The 26,009-nt window shown below is 42.9% G+C and overlaps 2 protein-coding genes across 3 annotated transcripts in view; one reads left to right on the forward strand and one right to left on the reverse strand.

Moving 5' to 3' along the window:
- The window catches only part of MTREX (Mtr4 exosome RNA helicase), a 46,954-nt gene extending 42,886 nt beyond the window's left edge, over positions 1 to 4,068 (forward strand). Inside the window, exons 24-27 of the mRNA XM_084305487.1 lie at positions 393 to 449; positions 854 to 1,016; positions 3,517 to 3,621; positions 3,929 to 4,068. Coding sequence (XP_084161613.1) covers positions 393 to 449; positions 854 to 1,016; positions 3,517 to 3,621; positions 3,929 to 3,981 — 378 coding nt within the window. The 3' untranslated portion in view covers positions 3,982 to 4,068. The remainder of the gene's footprint in view (positions 1 to 392; positions 450 to 853; positions 1,017 to 3,516; positions 3,622 to 3,928) is intronic.
- The window catches only part of PLPP1 (phospholipid phosphatase 1), a 59,125-nt gene continuing 37,146 nt past the window's right edge, over positions 4,031 to 26,009 (reverse strand). For both annotated transcript variants that reach the window (XM_084305490.1, XM_084305489.1), the window contains exons 4-6: positions 17,901 to 17,958; positions 5,931 to 6,107; positions 4,031 to 4,490 (exon numbers count right to left, since the gene is read on the reverse strand). In XM_084305490.1, coding sequence (XP_084161616.1) covers positions 4,365 to 4,490; positions 5,931 to 6,107; positions 17,901 to 17,958 — 361 coding nt within the window. In that variant the 3' untranslated portion in view covers positions 4,031 to 4,364. The remainder of the gene's footprint in view (positions 4,491 to 5,930; positions 6,108 to 17,900; positions 17,959 to 26,009) is intronic.

Genomic DNA, 26,009 nt, shown 5'->3' on the forward strand with positions numbered 1-26,009 from the left:
ATCATTCATGTTTAAGTTATTAAAATAAGTTGCTTTTTATATTCTGAACAAAAAGCTAGCAACACAGATAAAGTAGTAAATGCTGAGCATTTTGGCAATTCAAAGCTATTGAACAGCAAATAGGGGGAATTCTTGCAGTGTTCAGAAAGCAAGTACTTTTTTTCTTCTCACTGATATGTTCATGAATGATTTGTTTCCTGGTATAATTTGAGAAACAAGCACTTAAGGGATTCAGTAGATTTAAGAGTGTTTGATAATAGGCTTGAGAAGTCACAGGAATAATTTAAGATGGCATTAGCATAGATTGTAACTTTTGTTTTTGCACCTGATTTGATTTAGGACAAATGTATGGGAGTGTGTGATGTTATTTAATTAAATATCTTCTTTTTCAGTCCAGTGAAATGCCAAAATTGACAGAGCAGTTGGCAGGACCACTTCGGCAAATGCAGGTAATCTGCCTATTAGAAATCTGCCTCAGCTCAAGGTTAATGCTAACGTGTTTGAAGTTCATTGTACAAAAAGCGCATGATGAGGACTTGGTTTTGGACTTGGCTGCCACTGATTGCATGTGGTTTTGCTGTGTGTAATAATAAGTTGTCTTGTTCACAACAAATCTTAATTCTAATTTAGAACGTGCCTTTAAAAACTGTATAAACTTGCTTACAGCACTGTAGCTGTTAGTGCAGGCACATCTAAATAGTGATGTGATCAGTGGTTTATTTTTTGGAATAATTTCACACTAGAAAGGAAACTTTGTCTTGTGTACAGTATCTAATACTGTGCAAACATTTCTGTTGGTTAAACGCTTAATGTGTTGAAGCTTATCGTAAATTTTAAATATTTTATTTTAAAGGAGTGTGCAAAAAGAATTGCCAAGGTATCAGCAGAAGCAAAACTGGAAATTGATGAAGAAAATTACTTAAATTCTTTCAAACCCAACCTCATGGATGTTGTGTATACGTGGGCAAATGGAGCTAGCTTTGCTCACATCTGCAAGATGACTGATGTCTTTGAAGGTATGTTAATCAGTTCTTCTTTGGGGGGATGACAGATACACAAAAATGTCTGAGTTCCAAGTAGCCTTATAATAGATCACAGACTTTCTTAATTCTGATATATTGAAGTGTCTGCATGGCTAAAACCAAGTGGGAAATTTGTTTACTATATATTAAAATTTATAGTTGCACTGCTGGTAAATTAGAACCTGCAGAAGACTTAAGGTATCTTAAATCTTTTTTTAATTGTCCATAAAACTCAGAAATTCTCACCATTGCAACAAATGGTAAAGGTTACCTTTGCTAGTTAGAGCAAAAATACCACACTCCAAGTGCTTGCCATTAAGAAAGAAGTACAGCTCTTACACTTCTCATTACGTTCAAAGTATTTATTTGCTTATTAAGTTGAAAGTTCCTCCTGTTGTCATAACACTGACAGAAGTGAGAGGTGGCAACCGATTCTGTTTTGGATGGGTCATAGCAGCAGTGCAGAGCAGGTATTTGAAAAGCCTGGATGTAAGCTGTCACCTGGGCTAATTTTGTTCCTAAAATCGGAGAACTAGAAACTGTCCCTTCAGGAGGGGTACTCAGGATTTCCCATTATGTTAAAAGTAGAGTGACTTAAAGCCCAGGTGCTTCCTTAAAACACAGACCGTTCAAGTGAAGGTCCCACCAGAACAAAAACCTAATTTCTTCTTCTATCAAGTATGTTGAAAGTTGTGAAGGGTAGGATTGGTTCCCCACTCTTACAATTCTGTGTGTAGTGACCGATGCTGGAAATCCCTTGTGAAGTTACTCCTGTCACCATTGCCTTGCTTCTCTCCGATGCTGTGTACATGGTTACACCGGGGAGGCCTTAACACAACTGCATTCGTGTGTTTAGAAATCCACTTCCTAGACCCAGGAACCTCCTAAACCTGGCTGCCTGAGACCAGCAGGAATCCTGGCAGTCTTCTGATGCTGCATTCTGCAAGTGCCTCGTGGAAATTAATGTCTGAGCCTTACATCTGCTGCCAATGCATCTTGAGCGAGGGGAACACAAGAACAGCAGTAGCTGCCTTGTGTTTTTGTATGTCTGCTCTTGACTGTTTAGAATATGCAGGGCAGTGACATTTCCTATTTATCCTGTTTTGGTTAAGGCTAGTCAGTCCACTTTGTCCTAGTCTTTTGGCATGCCTGATTAGAACAGTGCAGGCTCCTTCAAAATTAAATCCTAAGGGTACATTTTGAGGTCAGTTCTTGTGGCAGGAATTGATGCGTGAGTCTTCCCTCCACCCTGTAATGGACTGATTTGTCTCTGCATTGTCCAGAAGGATGGGAAGTATTCGGACATCCCTTGTCACTTCCCTAAATGCAGTGTGGTATTACTGAATCACAAGAGTTGGCACAGGTTACCCAAGTTGTCACAGTGAATTAAGAAACAAAAATAAAAACAAATGCAGGTCTTTATTTTGATAAAAATCCTTATATAAAGTATCAGTGTTTCCTGACTTAATTTCCACAGGGCTTGTTCCCCTGTTGTATAGGATTACAGTGCTCTTCTCCTCTTTGCCTTCCGGGCAATGTGAAATGAGCAGGGATGAGTTGCTGAGCACAGGGAGCCCCGGCTTCACTGCTGTGCGCTGATTTCAGTAAGGAGGCAGAAAATGGACCGGGCAATTAGAGCTCACTGGAAGCCACCCACCACTTCTGCTTTTTTAACTTGGCTTTTCAGGAGCTCCCGAACCCAATAAAAAATGTTTTTCTGGATGTCTGTGTTCTTCATGGGCGAGAGACCTGTGCTTTGTGCTGCCACCCAGGCTAAGGGGCCGTAGCAGAACTTTCTGCACGGGAACCTGGAGTTCATGGGTTAATGAAAACGAGCTGTCATTAAATAGAAACGTGTTGGGAAGAAATGGAGATCACTGCATGAGAGTGGGAGAGAAGACTGGCTGAACTGAGCCAAGTGCCCTGTTAATCAGGTCCAGATTGACGGTTTTGGGGAAGCAAGTGTAGACAACAGGTATTCATGGTAGTGGTCCACGCATCTGGCGAGCACAGCTGCCTAAGGCAGACAGTTTACTGTCTCTAACATCAAAACAACTCAGACTAATTTAAAAAAATAAGTGGGAACCTAGTTCAGGATGACTAACGTGGTGGTCCTTAAACAGCAGACCTGTGCAAGTAGCATGTGTGAGGGAGGTCTTGACAAATACTTGCAAGAAAAATCTACTGCAAATTACCAAACCAAGAGTTAGAGGCTGCACAAGCATTAAAACAAAACAAAATCAGGACAGGACAAACAGTAACTTCAAGCAGCTGCCTGATGGGAAAGGGTACAAAACAAAGTGAGCGAGGACTACGCATGGCTTAAGCCACATGGCTCTTCTTGCACATTTGTCCAGGTGAGTTCTGAACAGGGCTGGAGAAAGGTGTATTGCTTTGTGTCAAGGGGGGGCTGAAGGAGGAGGGGAGGGGGGCTCAAGGAGCTGAATCCTTCAGTGAGGTGCAAAGTAGTCAGTCTGTAACTCTTTTCACACAGGGAGCATCATTCGTTGTATGAGAAGGCTGGAGGAACTGCTGCGGCAGATGTGCCAGGCTGCAAAAGCTATTGGAAACACAGAGCTGGAAAACAAGTTTGCAGAGGGTAGGTATTTAAATCCCGCAATGTAAGTTATTCTATAAAGCACAAGAAAGGCAAGCCTTGGGGTTGCATTTTTTTTGACTAATTGACTTCATGGTAAGGAAGTCTTGCTCTCTGTATAAGGTAACAGGTGTTAGAAAGCTTTTACCTAGATAAGTAGTTAAGTAGTGTTGTTTCTGTGTATGTAGCAAATGCGTGACTGGAAATTTAAGTACAATGACTTTCATTTAAGGCTTACAACTTATTACAGGCGTACTTGTAACAAAATAGAATTGTAGATACTAATTTTTTTCTCTTTTTTGTTTTACAGGTATTACAAAAATCAAGAGAGATATCGTTTTTGCTGCAAGCCTTTACCTGTAACAGAAGGTGTATTCTGAGGACGATACAAAATCAACTCCCACTTCACAGCTTCAGTCAAGACATTGGTTTAATTGTGTGTATTTAAACCACAATAATTTCAACAAGGCATGTACAAACAGCAGTGTATGTCGTAGAAGTGTTACCACATTTTTAATAAAAATTTACAGTTTGAATACCTTTTGTTTGTTTTTTTCTAAGCAAGAGCTTGAACCAACAGCAATTTAAATTTTAGATATACATAACTGTAGTAAGTGTTACTATATACAGGAAAAGTGAGCATCCAAGAGCAGCAGCAGTCCCTTAAAGGCATTTACTTATATTACATAGTTGACTGATGAATTTGTTTTCCTTTCAGAGACCAAGACAGGTGAAGTGATCATTCTTCATGGTTGATGATTGCTGCCAAAGTGATTTCCATTTGTTGGCGTCTCATGCAGGGTTGTATGGGAATCTTCCTTTGGTTGAAACGTGCATCCTCTCACTTTGAAGAAGTCAGACACATACACCACCTAAATGAACAGATTAGCGTTAAGCTCTTCCTCTTGCAAACAATGGGTAAATGCTTGTACAGGAAACTATCTTTCATACTCTAACCTAAATTAACAAAATCTAAACAGATTAAACCACCAGAAAATTGCTGGAAGAGCTTCTGCTTTCAGCTGAGCAAGTGTTCAGTTTCTCATAAGCATCACTTATTTGCAGTTCTGTAAAAGCTGGTGGCCTTGATCTGATTCTGCAGCTTGCTGTTCCCCCACCCCCCACATCCTCCTTCTCCAAGTCATACCAGTACAGGTGCTGGGTACAGCGCTGCATCCAGTATAAGAAACCTTCTCCTGTGATCCTTTCCCTCCCTACAGGGCCTCTTCCCCTCCCACTGCACACCTGAGACCTGCTGAAGGTGGCTGAGGCAGCCACATTCCATACTGGGGGCTGATTTACCACCCACGTGCTGCTTTAAAAGCAGCACACTCGGTGCCTTTCAGCTTCCACTTCAGTGCTGAATTCACTCCGTTCAGTGCGCCATTCCCAGTTCTCCAACACGCTCATTTTCTGCTTCTGGAGGTGAACACTTCTTTCAGATTTTTTTTTTTTTTTTTAAATTTCCCTTATCTTTCAACTCCTCTTTGTTCACAGTAATGCCACGTTCTACTCATTCTTGCATAATCGAGCATCTTTTTAAAAATATCCTTTTAATCCCCAATACCTTTTCCATAATAGAAGTGCCCTGCACCTCTTTGGTCTGTGGCATTTCTCACTGCCTGCAACTCTTCTTAGAATTTGGGGTTGTATCAAAACCCTCCTTAACATGAAGTCATTAAATAACAGATAGCGAAGCCATAGCAGGCCTGGGAGACCATACAACCTGCACCAATTCATTCTAGCAATCCAAACAAACAAACAGAAAAATCAGTCTGAAAACAAACTATCCCTTCCAGGTAAGCCCCAGTTCTTGGTAACTTCACTGATTTCAACTAGTTCGTGTCTCTGGACCAGAAATCTCCTTAATCTGACCCTTCCCCCAGGCTGCACAGGCTCTGCCCTTTTCCTTAGAAGAGGTGCCTTGGCTTTTTTTTTTTTTCCCTGCTTACCTCATATACACAGTTTTCCTGTTATTATACTTGGGATTTAGAACTTGTCTAGAAACAAAAGGCGTTTTATAGAGCCCCAGGTGTTTTTGTACTTGGCTGTTTCCATCTCAGTTACTTGCAAAGCTCGTGTCCTGGCACAATTTTATTTTGTCTAACAGGGAAAAGAGCCCCTCCTGCATCACTGGCCCAGAGTCTGCCTCACTGCCTGCAGTAGTGTTACTGCACCCAGCTCGAGGAGCTGCTCTCCCCACTCCTGAGCAATTTTCAAAACAATAGGAAGACAGAACAAAGCCCGGTTCTGCCATTTTGTTTAGAGAAGCAGCATTCAGGACACGTGCAGGCACTCCAGGAGCTACTTACAATGAGTATAGCTACCAGCGCTCCCTGGATGAGTCCTGTTAGAACATCGCTCCAGTGGTGTTTGTAGTCAGAAACACGTGACAGGCCCACGTAGATGGATGCAGCAATCAGACCAAACTGTATGGTGGGACGTACAAGCCTTGCCCAGTCACCTTTCATCCTGGCCTGAAGGTAAAGCTAAAGCAAAAAAAAAAAAAAAAAAGTTGTTATAAGATGCTGTAAGTACAAAGCAGTTACATTAAATTGCCTTCAGTCTGCTCAGAGTTGAGTTGAAATCTGTGTTCAGAGACATGACAACATCCAGAAATGTACCTCTTACAAACGCAGAGCCCCGTCTTGCTCTAGGCAGGAAGCACCTGAGTAAAATCCACAGCCTATGCACAGAGCTGGCCAACTTCTAAGCCAGCTTTTTAAGCCTTATTCCCAGTTCCAGTTACCTTTAGTACCACCAAAGGTCTAGCACAGCATTCCAGCTGTAGTTACGTGCTAAAACCAACAAGTGTCATGATCTAGATCTAGGATCACATTCCTCAGCTGTCTGTGGTTTATCTCACTTAACCTATTCCCAGTCCTTTCCAGCTGGGTACTAACCATGTTACCTGTCTGGTACGCAGAAGGATGGATGCAGTTTCTATGCAGTTTCCGTTCTTTTTCTCGCCCCCTTGGCTCTATCTTAGATATATATACACACCTGTGATTTTGATGTGTTGCCCCTCATTCCATGACACAAAAAAAAAACACAGGATCTCCAGTGTGTGTCCCCTCTGTCCTATCTACGACAGAGACCTCTTATTTCAGCCATAAGAGGAGCTTCTAACTGTCCACCCTGTAAACATCATTGGGTTTGCTCTGGAACTTGATCTTGTTAAAAGAGGCAGCATGGTTACTGAACTTACTGGGGAGAACAATGCAGATGGAGGTTATATTTAACATCGAGTACATCTCTCAATACCATCTAGGAACTCCAGGTCTAGTACAAAACCTTAATTGACAGTCTCGCAAAATCACAGAAGCAAACTAAGACGCAGGCATCAGGCACTGAGACAACACACTGAGCTCCTGGCAAATCCCTCCGCTGCCAGCCCCAAAAGCCATGGCTAGCTTTAGAGGCACCGCATTTACAGTGTCAATATGGGCACAGAGCACGCTCTGTAGGGGCAGAGGTGCTACTTTCCAAAGTTAAACATTTGAGGAATGTTTGGTTGGTTTCTCTGAGTAACTTGCATCATGGCTTTGACATGCTGACTTTTTCAGCTATAAATGGACCGTCAAAAAGATCAACACTATCCATAACTGCTCCTCTTTAATAGCAAGGTCAGGATGAAATCAGACTCTGAAGGAGCTTCGGCTCAGCCTGAACTGGAAAATATTTTCCTTTAAGTAGCACTCTGCATATTTCTGGGGACCTTAATTTTACCACGAGGAAAAAGGGGAAACTGTTGAGGCACTTTGTAAGTTATCTGTCACACAGTTCTTCTAACGAAGGGTGTTACGCTGCTCTTACATTAATGCTACTTCTGGATGTACTTCAAGCAGACCAGGTGTCAGAGAGCCGAGGTGGGCCCTCAGAGCACATGCTGGTAGTCTACAAAGAGCTGGCTGATGGTTTGATACTGGCTGTTCTTTCCCCTTTCCCTATTCCCACTGAATTCTGCTGAAGGCAGCTAAAAATACCTTGCTATAATAAAGTTTTTTCCATGTAAGCATTTCTGGTAGTTGGCAGAAGCACGCAGTCAGATTAAGAAAAAGGGTTATGCAACTGCAGATAGGTGGGAAAACTGAGTTTCCTTCTGAAGGAAGAAAATGAGGCAAGCCTCCCAAAAAGCGAGCTCTTAGAAACCGTACCAGTCCGCACGACACCAAATTACCAATGAAGTACTTTGGATCTCCCCTAAGCAGCATGTATTCAGGGCAAGTTTCTGATTTTCTTTTTGCATTACAAAGCTGCAAGCTGGCTCTAACATTTACACGGAGGTCTCATTTGCAATGGGAGCAGTCTCTAGTCATAATTAAGACCTGGAGCTGCTTCACCACCTGTAGGAGATGCACGGTTAGCTACAGGCTTCCACCAGTTCTCGGCACTTCTTGCAAAGGCTTGCACAGCTCCAGCTGCAGAAGCTGTAAGGAAAACCCTCAGAGTCCTTCTCGCACCCCCTGCTAGGGGATGGATTTATGTTGCTCCAGAACCCAGCCTGTGAAGGGTGAGAACTCGCACCGCAGAGAAGCATCCGTGCGGCTGAGGGCGGCTGTGTTTAATTTCAGAAGCAGCAGCTGCTCCTCTGGTTACAATTGTGCTTTCTGGTCCTGCTCGTTAGGCGTGGAGTCATTTCTCCTACAAGCCAGCTGCTGCAGTGGCAGATCCCGTGTTATTTTTGAACAGGTAACCTCACGTTCACGTTACTTTTAATGGGCTCGGGCAGTGGTGCCCTCCCCAAAGATTGTTCCTCCTACCCTGACTCAGACAACAGCAACAGATTGGGGCTGAAACAGGTCAGTAATGTTCAGGAAAACAAAGCACTCCGATGAAGAAGGAGCTTCTGCTTTCTGATTCCATCAAATATAAAATAACACAAGCTTGATACCAGAAGTGTGCCCGAGAGCCCTGTACATAGCATTACGTGCATCATGTACTATGCCCTGGCTTTGAACTGCATTCACACCGACTGCTGTTCTGACCCTGATGACTTCTTCCACAGAAGCAGCAGCAGGAAATGTTAGGAAACTGCACCTTTAGGAAACTTCATCTGGCTAACATGCCTGCAGTGCCTCTCACCAGTGTTTCACTTGTGGCTGAGAAATTTCCGTGAGCCCACGGATGCAGCGCAAGCATCCAGAGCTGTTCTGGCTGCAACATGCTCCCATCAGTTCGGTTACATTACCGCTGCTTCTTCCCTGCTATCCTGTTTCTGAGTATCTGCTCTTCCAGAAACACCGTTCAGCTGTGAGCTATTTCTCCTCCCTGCTCCAGTTCCTCCTGTTTTTGTTTTTTCGAAGTGCACAAATAGATTTCACAGAAACACTCTTGTGATAGGATTAAATAATCACCAGCATTTCTTTCACTAGCTAATGCTTACTCTATAATGAAAATATGTTCTCTACACCACACACATCCTGAACACAAGTTTCTTCTTAATCTATGGTCTAGTACTTCATTTCTAAAAATACACACAGGAATGAAGAGAAACTCACAGCCACTTTGTGGCTTCTTGCAAGAAGCCGCAGACATGAATGGAAGGGTCTCTGCAACTGGAGAATTATTTGCTACTCAACATTTCTGGCATAATTTTCAACTATTTGCTCTTCCACCGAAGCAGTATTAATACACATACGCACGCCTGCCTGCCTAATTTTAAAGTACGGTGACTATTTCCTAGACAGACTTCGGGGCTGTAATCTGCGGCTCCACGAGAGACTTTCCGAGCAGCTGACACCTCGCGGCCCTGCCTTCAGGGCACAACGCTCTGATATCTGCTAAAACCTACTCATTCCACCAGGGTCGTTTATAAAATACCAAAACTAAATATCTGAAAATTTCTAGGCCATCTTTCATTTAGTATCTTCTCAGCTTTTTTTTTTTTTTGTCCAGAAACCTATTACATACATGTTGCAGTACAAAGGTACAGAAGATCCCCCTGCACTGCCAGTCCTCCTATGAGTACAGGAGGAGCAGAGAAAGTTTGGGGTTCTTTTGGGGACCTTTCCTCCACTCACTCAGGACGATTCAGTGCCTGCACATACTGAGTTGCCCTGTCACTGACTGAAAGTTGTTCTCTTTGACAGGATTTTCTATTTCCTGGTATGAAGAGGCCTTGTTAATCGCACTCCCTACAGGTGCCTTGTTGTGATAAAGAGCTGGGGGAAAAAGAAGAAAGTTGCAGAAGATCAGTTTTCCTATGAAATTAGTCCCACTTCGAGACCACAATAGTCCAATATAAACTTGATAAAAGCAAGTAAATAGAGCACTAGTCATGGTTAATCTTTGTCGTCATGGTATCTCCCAGAGCACTAAGAAACAGCCCCATTTGCTATTAATTTATTTGCCCTGTTAGCGGGCACAAGGTTCTACTGCAGTTGTAATAACTCTCTGGCTCCACGACTGACGACAGGTAGAAAAGCTTCTTGAAAGCAAATCAGCCGGCCCGAGAAGTCCCAAGAGCCACAAGGAGTAACCGGAGTTGTGGAAACCCACCGTGAGGATTTTTTCCCAAACCAAGCAGCTCTGAAATAGCTACACATAAGCCACCTCGAGTGTGTGTACACATGCATGCGGTCGGCTTTGGGATTTCTGGGGCGAGGAGAGGGGGTAAAGAGGTAGCGTGTTTTGGGTTTGTGCTGCTAATGATGAAGGGATGGAAGGAAGAAGAGAAAGCACAGGAGGCAATAGTGCTGCCCTTTAGACTTAGAAAAAGAGAACCAGCAGCCTCAGTAATTATGATTAAACATAAAGATTTGGGGATAAGAACGTAAGAATAAACACTGACAATCCAGGCACATTTGTAGGATGGGAGGAACTGTGTTTCTATGGACACCCCAAGGACAGCATCCTCCCTCCATCCCCTGATGGACAGGGTTTTCCATCAGGAAGCTTTGTGGATGCACGGACAGCCAAAGCAGCAGTCCACCTTCAGCTGCCTTTCTGTAAGGGGAGGGTACCCCAATAACCTCCTTACTACCAGCTTACACACGACAGCTTGCAGCCCAGCATTTTCAGTGCAAGCTGTTGCTCACACGCAGTCCTCCAAGAGAATGGAAAAGACAACACATGCACCTGGGTCCTTGCACAACCATAAATAAGAAGCAACAAAGTGTTCACGGACACGTGGATGGCCTGCTGTCTTCCTGTCCCACGCCTGCTCGATAATCCAGATAATAAGACCTCTACCCTGCCTGCACTAGACAACACCAGGGTAAAAGTTCCCCCCCTAGGTCACATCTTCCAGGCTTTCCACTTCTGTGGAGGTTTGCAGAATAGCCCTTCCCTTTTGCTTGTTACAGGAAACTCAGATTTTCCTTTGCATGAAAGCTGTTTTGTACAGGAGCTATTATTCATATTTCAGCTAGCACAAACCCTGGAAATCAGAGCAGTATAAGAAATCCAGGAAACTTGAGTAAAAAAATCGCCATTCTCAGCACAAAAGTGTCCCAACAGAAACAAGATGTGCTGAGAAACACTGCAACTGCCACAGAGAGAGGCGTGCGGTTATGTGAGGGCACCGCATGCGAGTGCGACAGCTCCCTCCGTACCCAGGGCACTGACACGGACACAGAGCCCCAGGCACCAACCAGCAAGACCCTGCCTGCAAACCAGGAGTCACACTGCAGCCTGTCTGATGCAAAGCTTGGATTAACACGGACAGCACCTATCTCCTGTAGTTCTAAGCAGGAGACACAACGCAAACGGTTTTTATTATTTATAGCACCCCAGAGATGTCGCAGAATTCATGGATCATTTGTGAGTTGGGGCTTTTGCTTATTTGCTTTAAAACAAAACCTTAAGAGACTTCATGGTTTATTTTGCCTTTTTAGTAAGAACTCATTTTCTTAAAAATACACATTTATGACCTCTGGCTTACCTGCTCCAGCATTTTATTTTGAGTGTGCAGAAATGAAGGAGAAAGAACTCAGAATTATTTCTCCCCTTCCAGAGAAGGAAAAGGACACAGGTCTGCACTTCCTTCAACGCAGGGATATACCTGGGCTGCTGTTGGCCCACCCCTCTTACCTTTAACCACGTTTTCCATGCTGACACACCAGCAACAGCTCTGATGTTCAGAGCATGGTGAGCTGGTCAGGGGGCTGACCCATGGGACAGATGAATTCAGGAGCTAAACTTGGCCAGATTAGATAGAAAAGGCAACGTCTGTACTAACCTGGCTGGTCTCAGACAGCTGCACGCTGCCATCAAAAGGCATTTGATACTGAGAGCTGCCTCCCGTGCAGTGGGGAAACATCCTGTCATTTACCAGTTCAAAAGCCACGCTCATCTACTTTACGGAGATACTTCCCAGCAGATAAGTGATAGCACCAGTAGTAGTAATCCTCCAGCCTCAGCTTGGCTGTATGCTGCAGAAATCACTGTTTGCTGATACCATTTTTACCATAAAGCAGGGTAAATGGTAACTTTTTGTTCTGCTGTAAATACTAACACTTGGCCCTTTTATTAGGAAAGAAATTGAAACAAGTGTTTTTCTGCTGTACCTACCAAGTTATGGAAGCCTCAGTGGAAGGAAAGCACTGCAATGCTTTTATCTCTGTCCCACAGGAGCCACTTCACAGCAGCCTCGGCACTGCCAACAGCCAGTTTCCAAGCACACAATGGAGAAGGCATTTGGCTTCATTCGCTTACCACAGAAGAGCCTAAGTACTGACATTAAGCGTGTGCTGGAAGGGCATAGGAGTAGAAGCACGAGTGCCTTCATACTTGAGCCTTGCAGCACGAACAGTTGTCCTTTATTTCTTCATCTCTGCTTTGAGCAGCATGCTAGGCTCAGCCCAAAGCAGCAGCCAAAATGCTCTTGGTAGGAAATGCCTCTCCGTTAGCTGCTGAAGACTGGGTAGTGCTCAGCTTTCATGTGGGCAGGAACATATTAGGGACATTCATGGCTCTGTTCAGCCGCGTTTGGGAAAGTGAAGAAACGCTGCTAAGCAAACAGACATACCTACAACGCCGTGTTAACATGCAAGCAGGGCTCGGGAGCCTTTGTTTCACTCAGCCTCCAGTCCCAACACAAACAAGATTTCAAGCCCAAAGTTTGACTGGCTCATTTAGTAGCATAAGTACAAAAAATAAAAATAAAAACAGAACAGCCTAAACCCTGCTTCCATTTGTGTTTAGCACACGTCCCCTCTCTGCTAAAGCAGTGAGCTGCGAGCCCGGGTCACTGAAATGCCAGTCACTCTCCAGCTCTTCTACAATTTCCCCTTTCCCTGGGCACACAGGATGTTCTTTCCCAGCGAGCTGCGGGAGAGCTCGCAAGCAACTCGAGTTACCTTCTGCAGAGACCCCTCACCGCCTCCACCCTGGGCAAGGCAAACACGCTGCCCTCCCAGGAATAGCACAGCATTTCGGCCAGGTCCCTGCAGCAGGGCTCCACTCCTTATGCTGACAAAAATACAGAAGAAAACAGGAGCCTATCCTAGAAGCGGGCTGAAAACTGAGGCCAGATTGCTGTCAGGGACACGGCATCATAATATCCAGTTTAAAAAAAAGAAGCAGCAGTGATCTATAACAAAGATAGGAGTGATGCATGCTATTTAAGCAGGCAGATTAGAGTTATTTAACATTCCCTGAAGTTACTCAGAACCCACATTTCCGTGTTGCCATTCTTTCATAAAGCATTTATTACATAAATGCTTTATGAAATAACAGGTAAGCTCTAAAGCAGGATGACCACGTCCCTCCTCCTCCTCGCCCCGCAGGTGAGCGGGTTTCCTTTCTCAGGGCCAGGTGCCCAGCTCTGGTTTGCCACAGGCAATGCCCCTGCGTCTGTTTTCATGCCAGATGGTCACACGCAGCGAGCTACACGAGATCAGTTCACGTAGACTCTGTGCACCAACACTGAGTACAGAGAAGGTAGCAAAGCCCGTGCTCATTGCCAGTTCCTGGAAAAGGCTTTAAGCTCCATGAAGCTGCTCTCAGTTAGGGGGGGTGTTAGTTGACGTGGTATGAGGCAGTCACTGCTTTTACTCAGACAACCCTTTAGAAGCCCACCTGCCGCACGTACAAAAGGCAAGCAGTGTGAAGGTAAGGAGTTAGGAAAGGAATATTAAGTAACTGCAAATACTGGGGAGCAAAGCTTCCCAAGGGTCAGGAGCCCAAATTACATACAAGGAAACATTTCCATTCCTCAAGTTCAAAGTTTAGCTCTGCTCTCTAAGCCTGCCCCACAAACCAAAAGACAAACTTAGGAAAAATGCTGTGAATTCTCAGATGCGTCTTGCCTAAGACTGTTCATGGGACACGAGATTCTTCCACATCTCCTCACCTCATCCTAAGCGTAAATCACATATGCCCAGTTTGGAATTTTAGACCCTCCAGCTCCTTCCTATCCTTCCTTCCCTGCAGTTCAGATTACCATCTTTTTCAGCTAGCACTCTTCCCAGCAATCCCCTGAGCACGATTCCCTACAGATGCTCAGATCATACATTTTTCTGCTATAGATACCTGACGCAAGACGATGAGACCATCTAGTTAACAGGCTTGCTTCTGGGGAAAGCCTCTAGGGCACAAAAGTCTCAAGATGCCTAAGAGATCTTTAAAACCACCACCATCACCACAAAATCCTTCCCTTAAGGATAAAGACTGAGCTGCAGGGTATTTCCAAGTACCCTGCCCTCACTTTGGGACGGGATTTTCACCACAGGAGTCTGCTTAAAGCTGCAGTTTTCCCTTCTGACACCAGGGGAGCCGTGTGGTCACAGCTCAAATACCGGAGCTGCCACTGACCTGCATTTTTCAATTATTTTTTTTCATGTCAGCAATGGTTTGACCAGGGCTCCCTGCAGAGTACTATGCCCCTGTAACCAGCACAGCACAACTCGTGCCAGTCCCTGTGCTGCCTTATGGCTGGGCTCCCCACCAGCCCAAAAGGCATTGAACTTTTCCTCAGGAGAGGAAGCACACAGGTTATGGCAACAGAGATGTTTCTAAGGCCCACTCAGGTATTACCAAAAATAAGCACTTCAGAGATGTGGTAATGGAAACTACCTGTTAGCTAAGGAAAAAGCTGCCTGAAGCAACTGCAGCATTTTGAGTTGTGCTAATATTGAATAATCTTTTTTTCCTCCAAAGATCAAAACCAGCATGGTTATCTCCATGAGAAGCAGAAACAATGCAAAGAGTAAAGCAGAGAATAAACACTCAATAGGAAGTCAAGCATAAATAAACACCTCCTGATTTTTTTTTTAATCATTCTGATATAGTTGCAGGAGGATAAACTTCCTCCTTAATTCAATCCTCAAAGCAACAAGACATCCTGCAAAGTAGGAAATAAGACCCAGAAGGATTATTACTCCACAGACACTGCCGTAGCTGTTCACAAATCAAGGCATCTAAAATATTTGAAAATTAATAATGAATGACCTCATCATGTTCATTTCTAACCAGTCTGTTCAGGTGCACAGAACAGAAAGTGCAGCTACAATTTGATTTATTCGTAGCACATCCATTCTGTTTTAAGTACCTGAAGCTGCAGAAGCATTTCATACCTTTGCCTAGCGTTTTGCAAGGTGGCTTGATTCAAACCACATACTTTCAGCATCTGCCATCTCACGGCTGCAGCACCTGTGCTATCTGTGGCAGAGACCATTTCCCATTTTATCCCCCCCCCCCCCCCCCCCCCCCCCCCCAAAGCGCTCCCTCCTTTCTGAAATGCGTAACCTGACAAAGTACACGTGTTCAGCAACATTCAGCAGCATGCTCACAAGGCAGATTCTTCTCGTCCTTAGGCAACCAGCATGCGTGCATCTGGTTGTGATTAACGCCGCCGATGAGTAATGCCACATGTTCACGGCCCTGTCCCACTCATGACTCAGTCCGCAGCTGGAGTAAGTGTGCAGGGAGCAGCTGAAGCCAGCGTGAGAGGTCAGCTAACAAGCAGGTTATCAAATGCCACAGGTCTGGTGTACAGCCAGGGGCAGCACTCTGCCTCGCCACGCGGGCAAGGTGGAGGGTGAGAAAGCAAGTTTGTCCCACCTTCCTGCAGCTGCTACCTGCTTGAATACACCTGTTTTGTCTTTTATTGAAAGGCCTGCATTCAGTGCAGAGGTTGGTATGCAGCAGTACTGTATCAATCAGTGGAAAAAACATCCTGCACAGGAGCTGTTAACCCTCTTCAGATGTCTCTCTGAAGAAAGTAGAAGTCTAAAGTCTAACCTCCTCAAAACCTCTTACTACTTGTACTCAACCATAGCTCTTTCAGCGACACAAGACAAGAAACTGAGGTGCAGGAAAAGGAGGAGAGCACCCATCATCCACCTCTGGCCAGGGTCTGGATACTAGAGAAAAAAAAGTTGACCGAAATCAGACCCTGTGTGAATTCAGTACATAGTTCAGGAGGGAACATGTGAGAAGGTAAACTCTTTTGGTGAGTGAGCATACAAGAAACACAAAATTGAGGGCTACAACAGCATTTTCTTGCACCATCTCCCACATCCCAGTATTGCAGCACCAGCCACCATGCGGATGACTGCACGGCTGGATGGGTCCAACCCAGGCCTTCTGAAGGGGAGCACACTTGGGAATTAGGTTCCTTCTTGTGCCTGTGATTTCAAAACTGCTCTCACTAATCTTTAGCTCTGTTCTGAACATTTGGCTGCCACACCTGAGTGACAAACTAATCTATGATAAATCCCTGTTAAATAAATGTTATGTTAAGAGAGTTAAGGGTATTTGTACCTCTACTTTTTAAGGGTGCTGACACAAACTCTGGATTTTCAGCCTTTCCAAGTGGCATACAGAGGAAGGACTTGACCCCTAGCATCCCACCTCTTTCCCCATACAGAAGGTTGCTGAAGAGTGAAGGATGCATAGACACACAAACCCCGCAGTTGCCTGTAACTCAGCGCAGGAGTTCAGCAACTCTCCACACAAGCTTCCTGCATGGATTTAAAAGAACAAAAACAAAAACACCCAGTGCCACAGGCAACTGTAGAAAAGATTATTCAACCCACATGGAGAAATTAGCATCCTCAAAAGAAATAATAAAAACACCTTTTTGCCAAAGGCTGCTTTTTTTAAAAAAAAAAAAAAAAAAAAAATCCTAGTAGGTTAAACAAACAAGGTCTGAAGTCACAGAATCACAGAATTATCTAGGTTGGAAGAGACCTCCAAGAGTCCAACCTCTGACCTAACACTAACAAGTTCTCAGACCCCATCACATCAGACCCAGAAACAATCAGTGTTACCTGGTGCATTTGTCAATTTTCACTTTGTCTAATATATTTTGGGGAGATTTAATCTTTGCTCCTTGGCATCATGGAAAGCCAAAGTTGCAGAACACTGTTTAAAACTAAAGGGTCTCTCAGTGTTACAGCACATAATTGAGGCATGGGGGGAGTTCTCATTACCAGATGCAAGGTTTCAAAATAGCAACTTCCTTTCTTCTCGGTCTATACTGGCTGAGAAGTCCTCCTGACCACAACCTCCTTTCCCACAAGCTGCAGCAAGCAGGGCTCGTTATTCATACACATGACAGAGATAAAAGTTCAGACAGATTGAAATCCTCGACCAATGACTGTAATCCAGTTAGTATAGATTATAAACCATATTCATAATACACCTATTAAGTTCTCATCTCAGAGTTTGTGCTTCAGAAAGGATGCAATGCCACATTTTCACATTGCTCAAGAAAAACCATGCAAGGATAAGTTATATCAGACACACATAATCAAACAATGGAGGAAATCAGTATTAGGTTGCTACACAGCAGGAACTGTTTCACCATATCGTTGACACAGTGATTTTGATCTGTTTTCTGGTTTGTTTGGTCTTTTTTTTGAAATCACCTAACAGATGGACCTATACAATTTTGGAGACTGCCAATGACAATGAACAAGTAAAAACACTTGCCTTTTTTAAAAAATAGTTGACAGATGAGAATCCTGTGCCATCCTGTATATATGTATAAACTTCTCAGTTACAAAATTTATTCTAGGGTTGATGAGTTACCCTAGCCGACTTGGACTGAAATGTACTGAAGATCAATACTGAAGATCAGCACTCAAAGAAGCACTCACTGAAAAAGCACTGGATAATCATACATAAACAATATCAAACAATACAACACTCAAAATAATTTGCCAACAGTTTAAGGCCACGTGTGTGTTTGTTTCTTTAAGTAGGCTTTGCATATTTCATTGTCAGACATTTATTATTTTAGTGTCCCTTGCACAAAACAGCTCAAGCAAATATTTCTATTTTGTGGTCAATAAGACTTTTTGTTGGCATGTAGATGGAAAGAGTATACTTACTGCTAGGAAAAGCATGCAGTACATGGAGAATGACGAATGGCCAGAGTAAAACGAGAGTCTGGAAGAAAAGAGATCAGACATTTCATTATTTTTCCATTTGCAACAGTCTACAATGATACTAAGTTATTTTACACAAGTGAACAAGGAAAATGCAAACATCCCCATGCTATTACTTCAAGGATGCTATCTGTGCACAGAAGTCATCACTAACGTCTGACGACAGTTTTTGACAAAAGAGGGCTGATTTCACTATTGAGAAGCTATCCTACTTCAATGTTAAATTGATTTCAACATCTGGTAATAACTGCCTGTCTTTTGACTAAAGCTTGACTAGCAAGTGAGCGCATCCTTAAAACTAGAAATCAAGTGTGTATTAAAGCAGTATATTTGTGTTGTGTTCTTGATAAACACCAGAACTAAAAAAGTGTAAATATCATCAATTTAAGAGTGCCTATCTGATAGTCACAGTATGGTTATGAGAACAAATAGCATACTCACCCAAAATGAATATTCATAAATGAATATTGTTAAATATTGCCTGATAGTGACTGCTCGTGTTTAGCTGTTTGTACTACATATTTGTGAAACATACCACTTCGTACAGACTGACCACTGACCCACTGAAGGGGACAGGCAGGAAGACAGTTCACCAGCCAGCCAAGTGCAAAAGGTGACACCCCATCCCACATTTATGGAAACAGTTTTATACTCAGTTATTTCGTTTAAGAAGTAGCAATATTGCCTCTAACTTCTTCTAAAGGGAGCTTCTAGGCTGAGAGGTGTGGGCAGCCGGCAGCAACAGCCCCAGGACACCGAGGAGGCCTTGAGAGGGCCCTCACGTCAGGGGCTGCGGGTAATGGCAGAGGCCTGACAGGGCTCCCGAACCTGAGGCAAACCACACACAGGACAAACCCCTGCCACTTCTTTGTCAACAAGGGCTGGTAAAATGGAAGGAGGTTTCTGATTCGATCTTCAATCAAGAGATGAAATTATATTTCAATTTTTTTTTCCTACCTTATGTGGAGCACCTACAACTGTTTGGCCATTTCACAGGCTATCCACCAGGCCTCTGACAGGCGTCTGTGTGATTTAGCTGTGTAACCCACTTAAAATCTTACATACACAAACAAGGACAACTTAAAGAGTTTTCATAGCTCCCCTGGTGGCCCTCTGCCACCTCACGACTTCAGGAGCTGAGCCAGCTGGAGAGCCTGGATCAAGGGAAATCCCTGGTGAAGGAAACATCTCTGCTGTTCCCACCAAGAGTAATGATGTGCAGTAAGATAATTGGGTTCAACACTCAACACTAACTGATTGCCTTCTTGAGAGTATTTCAATCTCATGCACAAGGGAAACTCAATTTGCACGCACAATATTAAGAAACTGCATCAGACAGTGGAAAGAAAAATGCATGCTAAGTGTCCTGTGTAGGCAGGAAGAGCTCTTGGTTTACATTTGGTTTAAAGCACTATCAATAGCCTTCATCTTCAGAGACCCTAAACAAGCCCTCTGAAAAGAGCAAGATGAGTATTGTGTATATGGAGATACCACACACACTTCCAATTCAGAAAAACTGTACTGACAGCATTATCTTCAGATACTTGAAATTCAAATCCAGGTTCTGCAGCAAAACTGCAGTCTCACCATCTCCACTGCAGTAGTCCTTACTCCTCACCAGCTGATCTCAGGATAGCAGCTTGCTGTGAAATCCTGTATGACAAGAACTTGGAAGCATTATCTTTCAGACAAGACATGTCTGAGCCACAAAGGAGCACTCAAAAAAAAAAATCACAATAATGAATTCCTGAGCCCTGTGCCAATATTTTTTTTTTTTTTATCTTCGGGGCTATCGCTGTTGTCTGTAAGACAAAACTTCCTGCAACTCCTTAGGGCAACATACTGCCAACTGTAGGCATTCAGAAGGGTGTTGAATGAGAGAAGGAATAAATGCAACTCTTTTCATTCATTTTGGAATCCCTATGCCATTTTAAATGTGTTATTAGGTATGTCCAAAACCAAGAATGCCAGCAGCTAATGTAACATTAAGAATGTCTTGTTCCAAGTTGAAGATTACAAAATTTAAGTACAGCCTCATCAGGAATAGATAAATATGCTGTGCATGACTTAAAACTTTGTGTTTAGCACATGAAGTATTGCCAGAAATACAACTGGGACAAAATATCGATCCAACTTGTACATTGTGCAATCCCAGTGAAATTTCTTTGGTATTACTGCCATCCCTACACTTCCCTAGACTTTAATTATGAAAACTTTAAGATTCTTTCAAATCTTTAAACTGAAACAATGCAGAAGTTTTCTGACTATTCCTCAGCATGATTGCCATGCGCCAGCATTTAAAATTAAATGATTAAAAATAAAATCAGAATTTACTAGTTCCAAGAACACAGGAGTTCTAGATCAAATTACATTTGTAAATAAAGTGCTATAGGCAGCATTCAAAAGCCCTGCTTCTGGCTAATGAAGGAAGGGGTAAATTATCTCAGCAGCAATATCTCAGCCAGCTGCATTACCTACAGGAGCTGCACAGAGCCATGTCTACAAATTTGCTAAGGTCTTTACTATGTTCACAGAAATACAGAAAGGCAAACAAGAAAAGTTTTCCCAAGAGACAGAAACAAGTCAGAGGTGGGAGACAAACACAAACCCCCAACTCTCTCAAAACATTAGAGTTTGGATTTTGACTTGTGAAAGCTGCATTGCATTTTTACCTGCTCCCAAGCAGAGTCACTACCTACTTTCAGCACACAAAATAAACTGCTAACCTTTCTTCATTTAAACAGCTTAACACTCTGTTTAAACTGCTCTTAAAAGTGTGGCTTCTTATATGCTCGTAGGAACTACTGAAGGTGCAGAAGCATTAAGCAAAGTGCACTTCTCTGCAACAGTCTGATAGAGGAATGAATAGCCTTAGTGAAGCAAGAGATTAGGAAAGAGTTGGATAAGTACAAGACAATGAAATATTAAACAGCAAGAAGTTAAAAATCTTTTAAAAGATTTAGAAGTGACAGTAAAATGGAATAGCCCAGAAGCAAGGCTATCTTGTGCCACAAAAACATGATAGAGACTTGGCTGTGGGTATTGTCTCAGCTTAACTGTTGGATTTTGTATGGTAATATTTATGAACAGAAAACGGGATATCCAACAAAACATTATGCCTGTTTCTGTATCATCAACACAAAAATAATCACCCACTGGATTAGCCTGCAAAACTCTTCTATCCTCAGGTTCTCCAGATTCTTCACATCTGACTCAAAGCTTCCCTTGACATTCACGTTACAGATTTCATTGATCTGGTGGGGAATAAAGTATCCAACGAACTGCAGGCCAGCACGTCCATTTCAAGTGTGCCAGACTGCTCTGCACGCTTGGCAGGGAATTATTCCTAGAATTAACACACTGAGGACCTGGTTTAATAAGGTGATAGTCCTACACACAAGCTGAACACCACATTCTTTAAAGACAACCAGCTCTGCGCTCAGCAATCAACATGTTTTCACAGGACCCACTCTCTTCTCGAGGTGTCAGACTTCTACGAGAACAAGTTCCAAGGATATCAGTGAGGACTCAAAGTTCTGAGTACTTTGCGCTTCACTGCAAAGAAACGGTCAATTAATTGCACAAGCAAGTCATGTATATTTAACAACATCCACAACTAAGAAGTCAGAAATCCATTTTCAAAAGACGGTATTATTTACAGTTACTCCACCTTCTTCCTTCCCTGCCAGTAGTTAAATTCATACTGAAGTACAGAGCATTACATTCAGAGGGAAGAGCTGCCAGGCTTCCCAATTTTACTGACAAAGGTGTTTCTACGTGAGGTTTCTGTTAAGTGTCTTGTACAATTCCCTAATCATACTTGGGGCAGGAGAGCAGAGCCACTCAGCTCTGCTTTAAGTAGAGGCAGATACTAAGCAAACTTTGCCAGCACTGAGACAAAACATGCCAAGACTAGGTTAGTAAAAAGAAAAATGTGTAATTACCCATCTTCAAAAAGCAGAGCAATCTCACCGTTTTCTTATCTTACACAAATGAAAGTTCCCTGCTTGTCCTACTGACGAAAAACAGAACTAGCAGGTTCGAGGAAGAAAGAGGCAGTCCTTCTAATTTGCAATCACCTTCTTCTCTCCCCCACCTCTATTATTCTTCTGCAACAAGCCCTGCAGATAGTGCAAGAGGCAGGGGAAGAAAGTAACCTTTTCCTGAGGTCAGGGAGAACACGGAGTGGTTTCACTCAGCTCTGAGTGCCAGGAGGCTCGTCTTCACCGAGGTCAAGCGGGCTCTTAGACTCAAACCTCTGCTGGCATAGGCTGTTGGGTTCCACTAACCCACCACCCCGGGAACTGGAGAAATATAGCACAACACATGCAAGCAGGCATGGACTTTGTTGTTTTTACAGAGAGATTACACACTGGTGGAACAATCTAATTGGGCAATTTCTAGTTAGCTAGCTGTTCTGCAGCTGTCATTGTGGCTTGTACAGGTGGCTACCAGGAGAATGAACTTTACTGTAAAGATAACCAGTAGAGAAGAAGTTTTATTAGCCTGCTGTTTTTTCTTTTCAAATGAGCAAAAATTCACCTGTGTCCTGAACTGACTAATATTCTCTCTTCAACATTTCATCCAGGGAGCAAGAAGTTACTCAAACTCCCAACATTTTCACCATGCACAAGCACATACGCTCTGAATTCAGCATTACCAAGTCCAATCTACTGGCACGTGGCAATGGCATTCCATGCTCACATTGCAAAACCACCACAGTTTTCCTGTGTTGTGTTTTACTTTGACACTCAGTTTAGCTTTACGTCCAAAGGGAAATTTGATTTTCCCCTGTATTTCTAGTTTACCTCCTCCAAATAGAAAAAAATTGCAACCTTGTTTACTTCTTTCATAATAATTCTCTCAGGAAAAAGTAAGAGTGAAAACAGCGAGTGAGACTCAAACCAGTATTTCTAAAGGCTGGTTTGCTCTCACACGCATCAGATTACAAACCTCTGTTCAATTAGCCATGTCTGCACAGGTTATCCACGTACTTTCCTGACTCACAGGAGTGCTACCATCATTTTACATAAAGGGAATGAGAACAAAAAAAGAGTAATCCCTGTTAAATCACAGATTTGATTAATGATCCCTCTTTAACAAACTGCTTTGGAAACAAAGCACCTGGAAAGCATGCAGAACCTTATCTCCAGTCCACCCCCCACCCCAAAGTTTGTAATCCTCAGCAATTAGGGGGCAAGAAAGCTGTCAGCACTAAGTGGATTTCTTGCAGTACTGCTTGAGCTTTGAGCAACATACAGATACACTCATGTCCATTTCGAAGTAGTCCCTTTCTATTGATTTGGGCATAGGCTGTGCAAGTCAAAAAAGTTCTGCCAAAGGAAAAGATGCATCTACCTGCTCCATTAGCCATAGCTAAATTACAAAAAAAAAAAAATCAGCATCACAAACTACACACTTTGATTGCTAATGAACTGAACGGTGACAATAAGTAACTGAACTAACAGATAAAATTTAAGTAAGCATATTTTTCAGGCTGACATTTGTGTCTTCTTAAGCCTAATAATACATTTAATAAACCAGTTCAGGTGCACGTGAGATGCAGTGCCTTAGCTTACACGACTTGACCAATAGATAGGAAGAGATGCCCTTGGAATAAAGATACAGGCTCTTTGCCACACAGTGATTCAGTGGAGCGCTGTATGCCCAGATCAAACTAACACCAAAAACAGCAGGGACAGCTATTTCTGAGAACTGTAAAGAGTGAGGAGCCATATTTTCAGTTATGAAAATTAATGCTATCCATCACCACGTAGAAGGGCCAAGTCACATCAGGACAAAGAGATGGAAGATCAGAAATCTGATCCGGACCACAGAATTGCTTCTCAGTTGCTTACAGCAAGTTTATCTTTCAGATCCGGTGCTCCCTGTTGACAATTACTTTCTATTAGAGAGGCAGCTTTTTGTGCTCTCTAGATCAAGTACAGCCCCCTTTCATCATTCACCATGGACCAGCAGCAACTTCTGAAGTTTAATTATTTAAGAGGTTCATTGACCACCGTGTTTAGTGTTTTCCTTCCATGTAACCTTCCCACAAGCGTTAAGTGTGGGTACCCTGATTTAGGCTCCAGCTCTCAGGAGTGGAGGATTATTTGGATAGGACTGGATGTGTTCACAAATCAGCTGTGCTGCATCTTGGCTAACAGTAATGACAAAGGGGTGAGAAGCAGTGGTAAAGGGAACAGTTGCATCATTTGATTAATAGCAAAAATGTATCTGGCATTCAGTCCATTCAACCTTTCAACTGCTTCGGTATCCAGACTTCCTCAGAACGTTTTGGCAGGCATCTTTCCAGAACTGAAACATACTGAATAGGTTCTGATGAAGACTCCTGAACCTTTAAGCTTCCGCACAGTGACAGCGTAACAGCTCAAAGGTTAAAAGCTCTGTAACAGAAATAATCAGATTGCTATACACAACATACCAGTAGTACCCAAGCAAACGTGTAGTTAACAAGTCTGTATAAACTCTAGAGACATTTCTGATTCATGATGTTATTGGAAACTGCCAGATTAGATAAGTAAACTATTTAGTTATGTTTGAATGAGTAAGTGCATTTTGTTTTTTTTCCACAAAGCTTAGTTTCAAAACAAAGCTTTTATGAAATACTCCAGTATAACATTATTTTAACACACAATAGTGCTTCATCTTAGAAATACCACCAGTACCAAGAGAGAACTATGAAAACTAGGAACAATTGTGTAATAAAGACAGGTTAGTGTGAAGCAAATGTCCAGTCTTTTGGGTTACATTTAACAAAATCCAGAGCAAATAAACTGCAAAGGCTATCTAATGACACAGGAAAAAAAAAAAAGAAAAAACAATACTGATTAAAATCCAAGCAAGTTATGTCTGATTTTTATTTTATTTTTTAAACACTGAGTTTTAAAGGAGTTTTCCCTACGTAGAAGGGACAACATATGAGTTTCCACCTTTATTTTGAAGTTCAACCAAACCTTTATGCAGGCTTAGCCCCATGCCAGCTGTCTGACATGGGTACTTAGCTCCTGGGAACTGCTCTAAGGGAATTAACCACACTCACTGGCACGCATGTGCACTGCCTGTGAAAGAGCTTGAACAGACAACTCTAAACAAAGCTAAAGTAAAATTCCTGGCAAATGATTAGTCAAGGGCACCACCTTGGCAATTGTGCTGAAATAAATTATCGAGGTCAAAACAGTCAGCTCTAATTTCCTAAAGACTTCTTTGAAGATTACATTTTGTTTGCAATGGCAGACTACACATCTTGTTCTGAGTGCAGGCAGCATGACAGCAATATATCAACTGAAGTAGGGAACTGTTTTTTTCCACAGACATCTGAGTTGTGATATAAATCAGTACATTAGTAATACAATTATAGTTATGAACCTTCACAGCTGTGTTATCTGTTACCACAAATGGAGCAGAGTGACAGACTGAAATTAGAGACCTTCAACAATCCTCTGGTAAACTGAACTTTATAGAGAAAGCTTTTCTCACACACAGGCATCCCTGCTAGCCTCAAGTCCTCTTTTGAGTCTAACAGAGTTCAGATTGCATAGAGAGCCTTTCAAGTAGCTTGATTAGTGCAGCATGGCTTAATATTTACCACCTAAGGTTCAAAGGTTTTAGTTGCGTGTGTGCGTTCAGTTCAGTGAGCTGAAGAATAAGCCAGCAAGGATGGCTGCTTGGATCTGCACAGTCATCAGGTTTTCCTGTTCCTCCAAACCCAGGACTCTGACCTTACAGATCCCAGCCCATCACCATTCCCTCTTTATTTTTTTTTTTAAACTGACAAAAATGTTTAGAAGTCAGTAGTTAGAATACCGGGAGAAACTTGAACTGCTCATCTAAAACGCAATAAAAAACACGTCCAGAAGAGCTTGGAGTGAGCACAGAAAGCCTGAGCAGGCAGGCTAAGAGCCCTTTAGCACACACCCAGGACAATTACATGTGGGGGTGAACTTCACACTGTACAAGAAGGTGTGCTGATGGGAACTAGTTTAACCAGTGGTAAACCCAGAGAGTAAGCCAACAAACTGCACTGCACAC

The sequence above is a fragment of the Netta rufina genome (assembly GCF_964035555.1).
Source record: "Netta rufina genome assembly, chromosome: Z".
Taxonomy (NCBI): domain Eukaryota; kingdom Metazoa; phylum Chordata; class Aves; order Anseriformes; family Anatidae; genus Netta; species Netta rufina.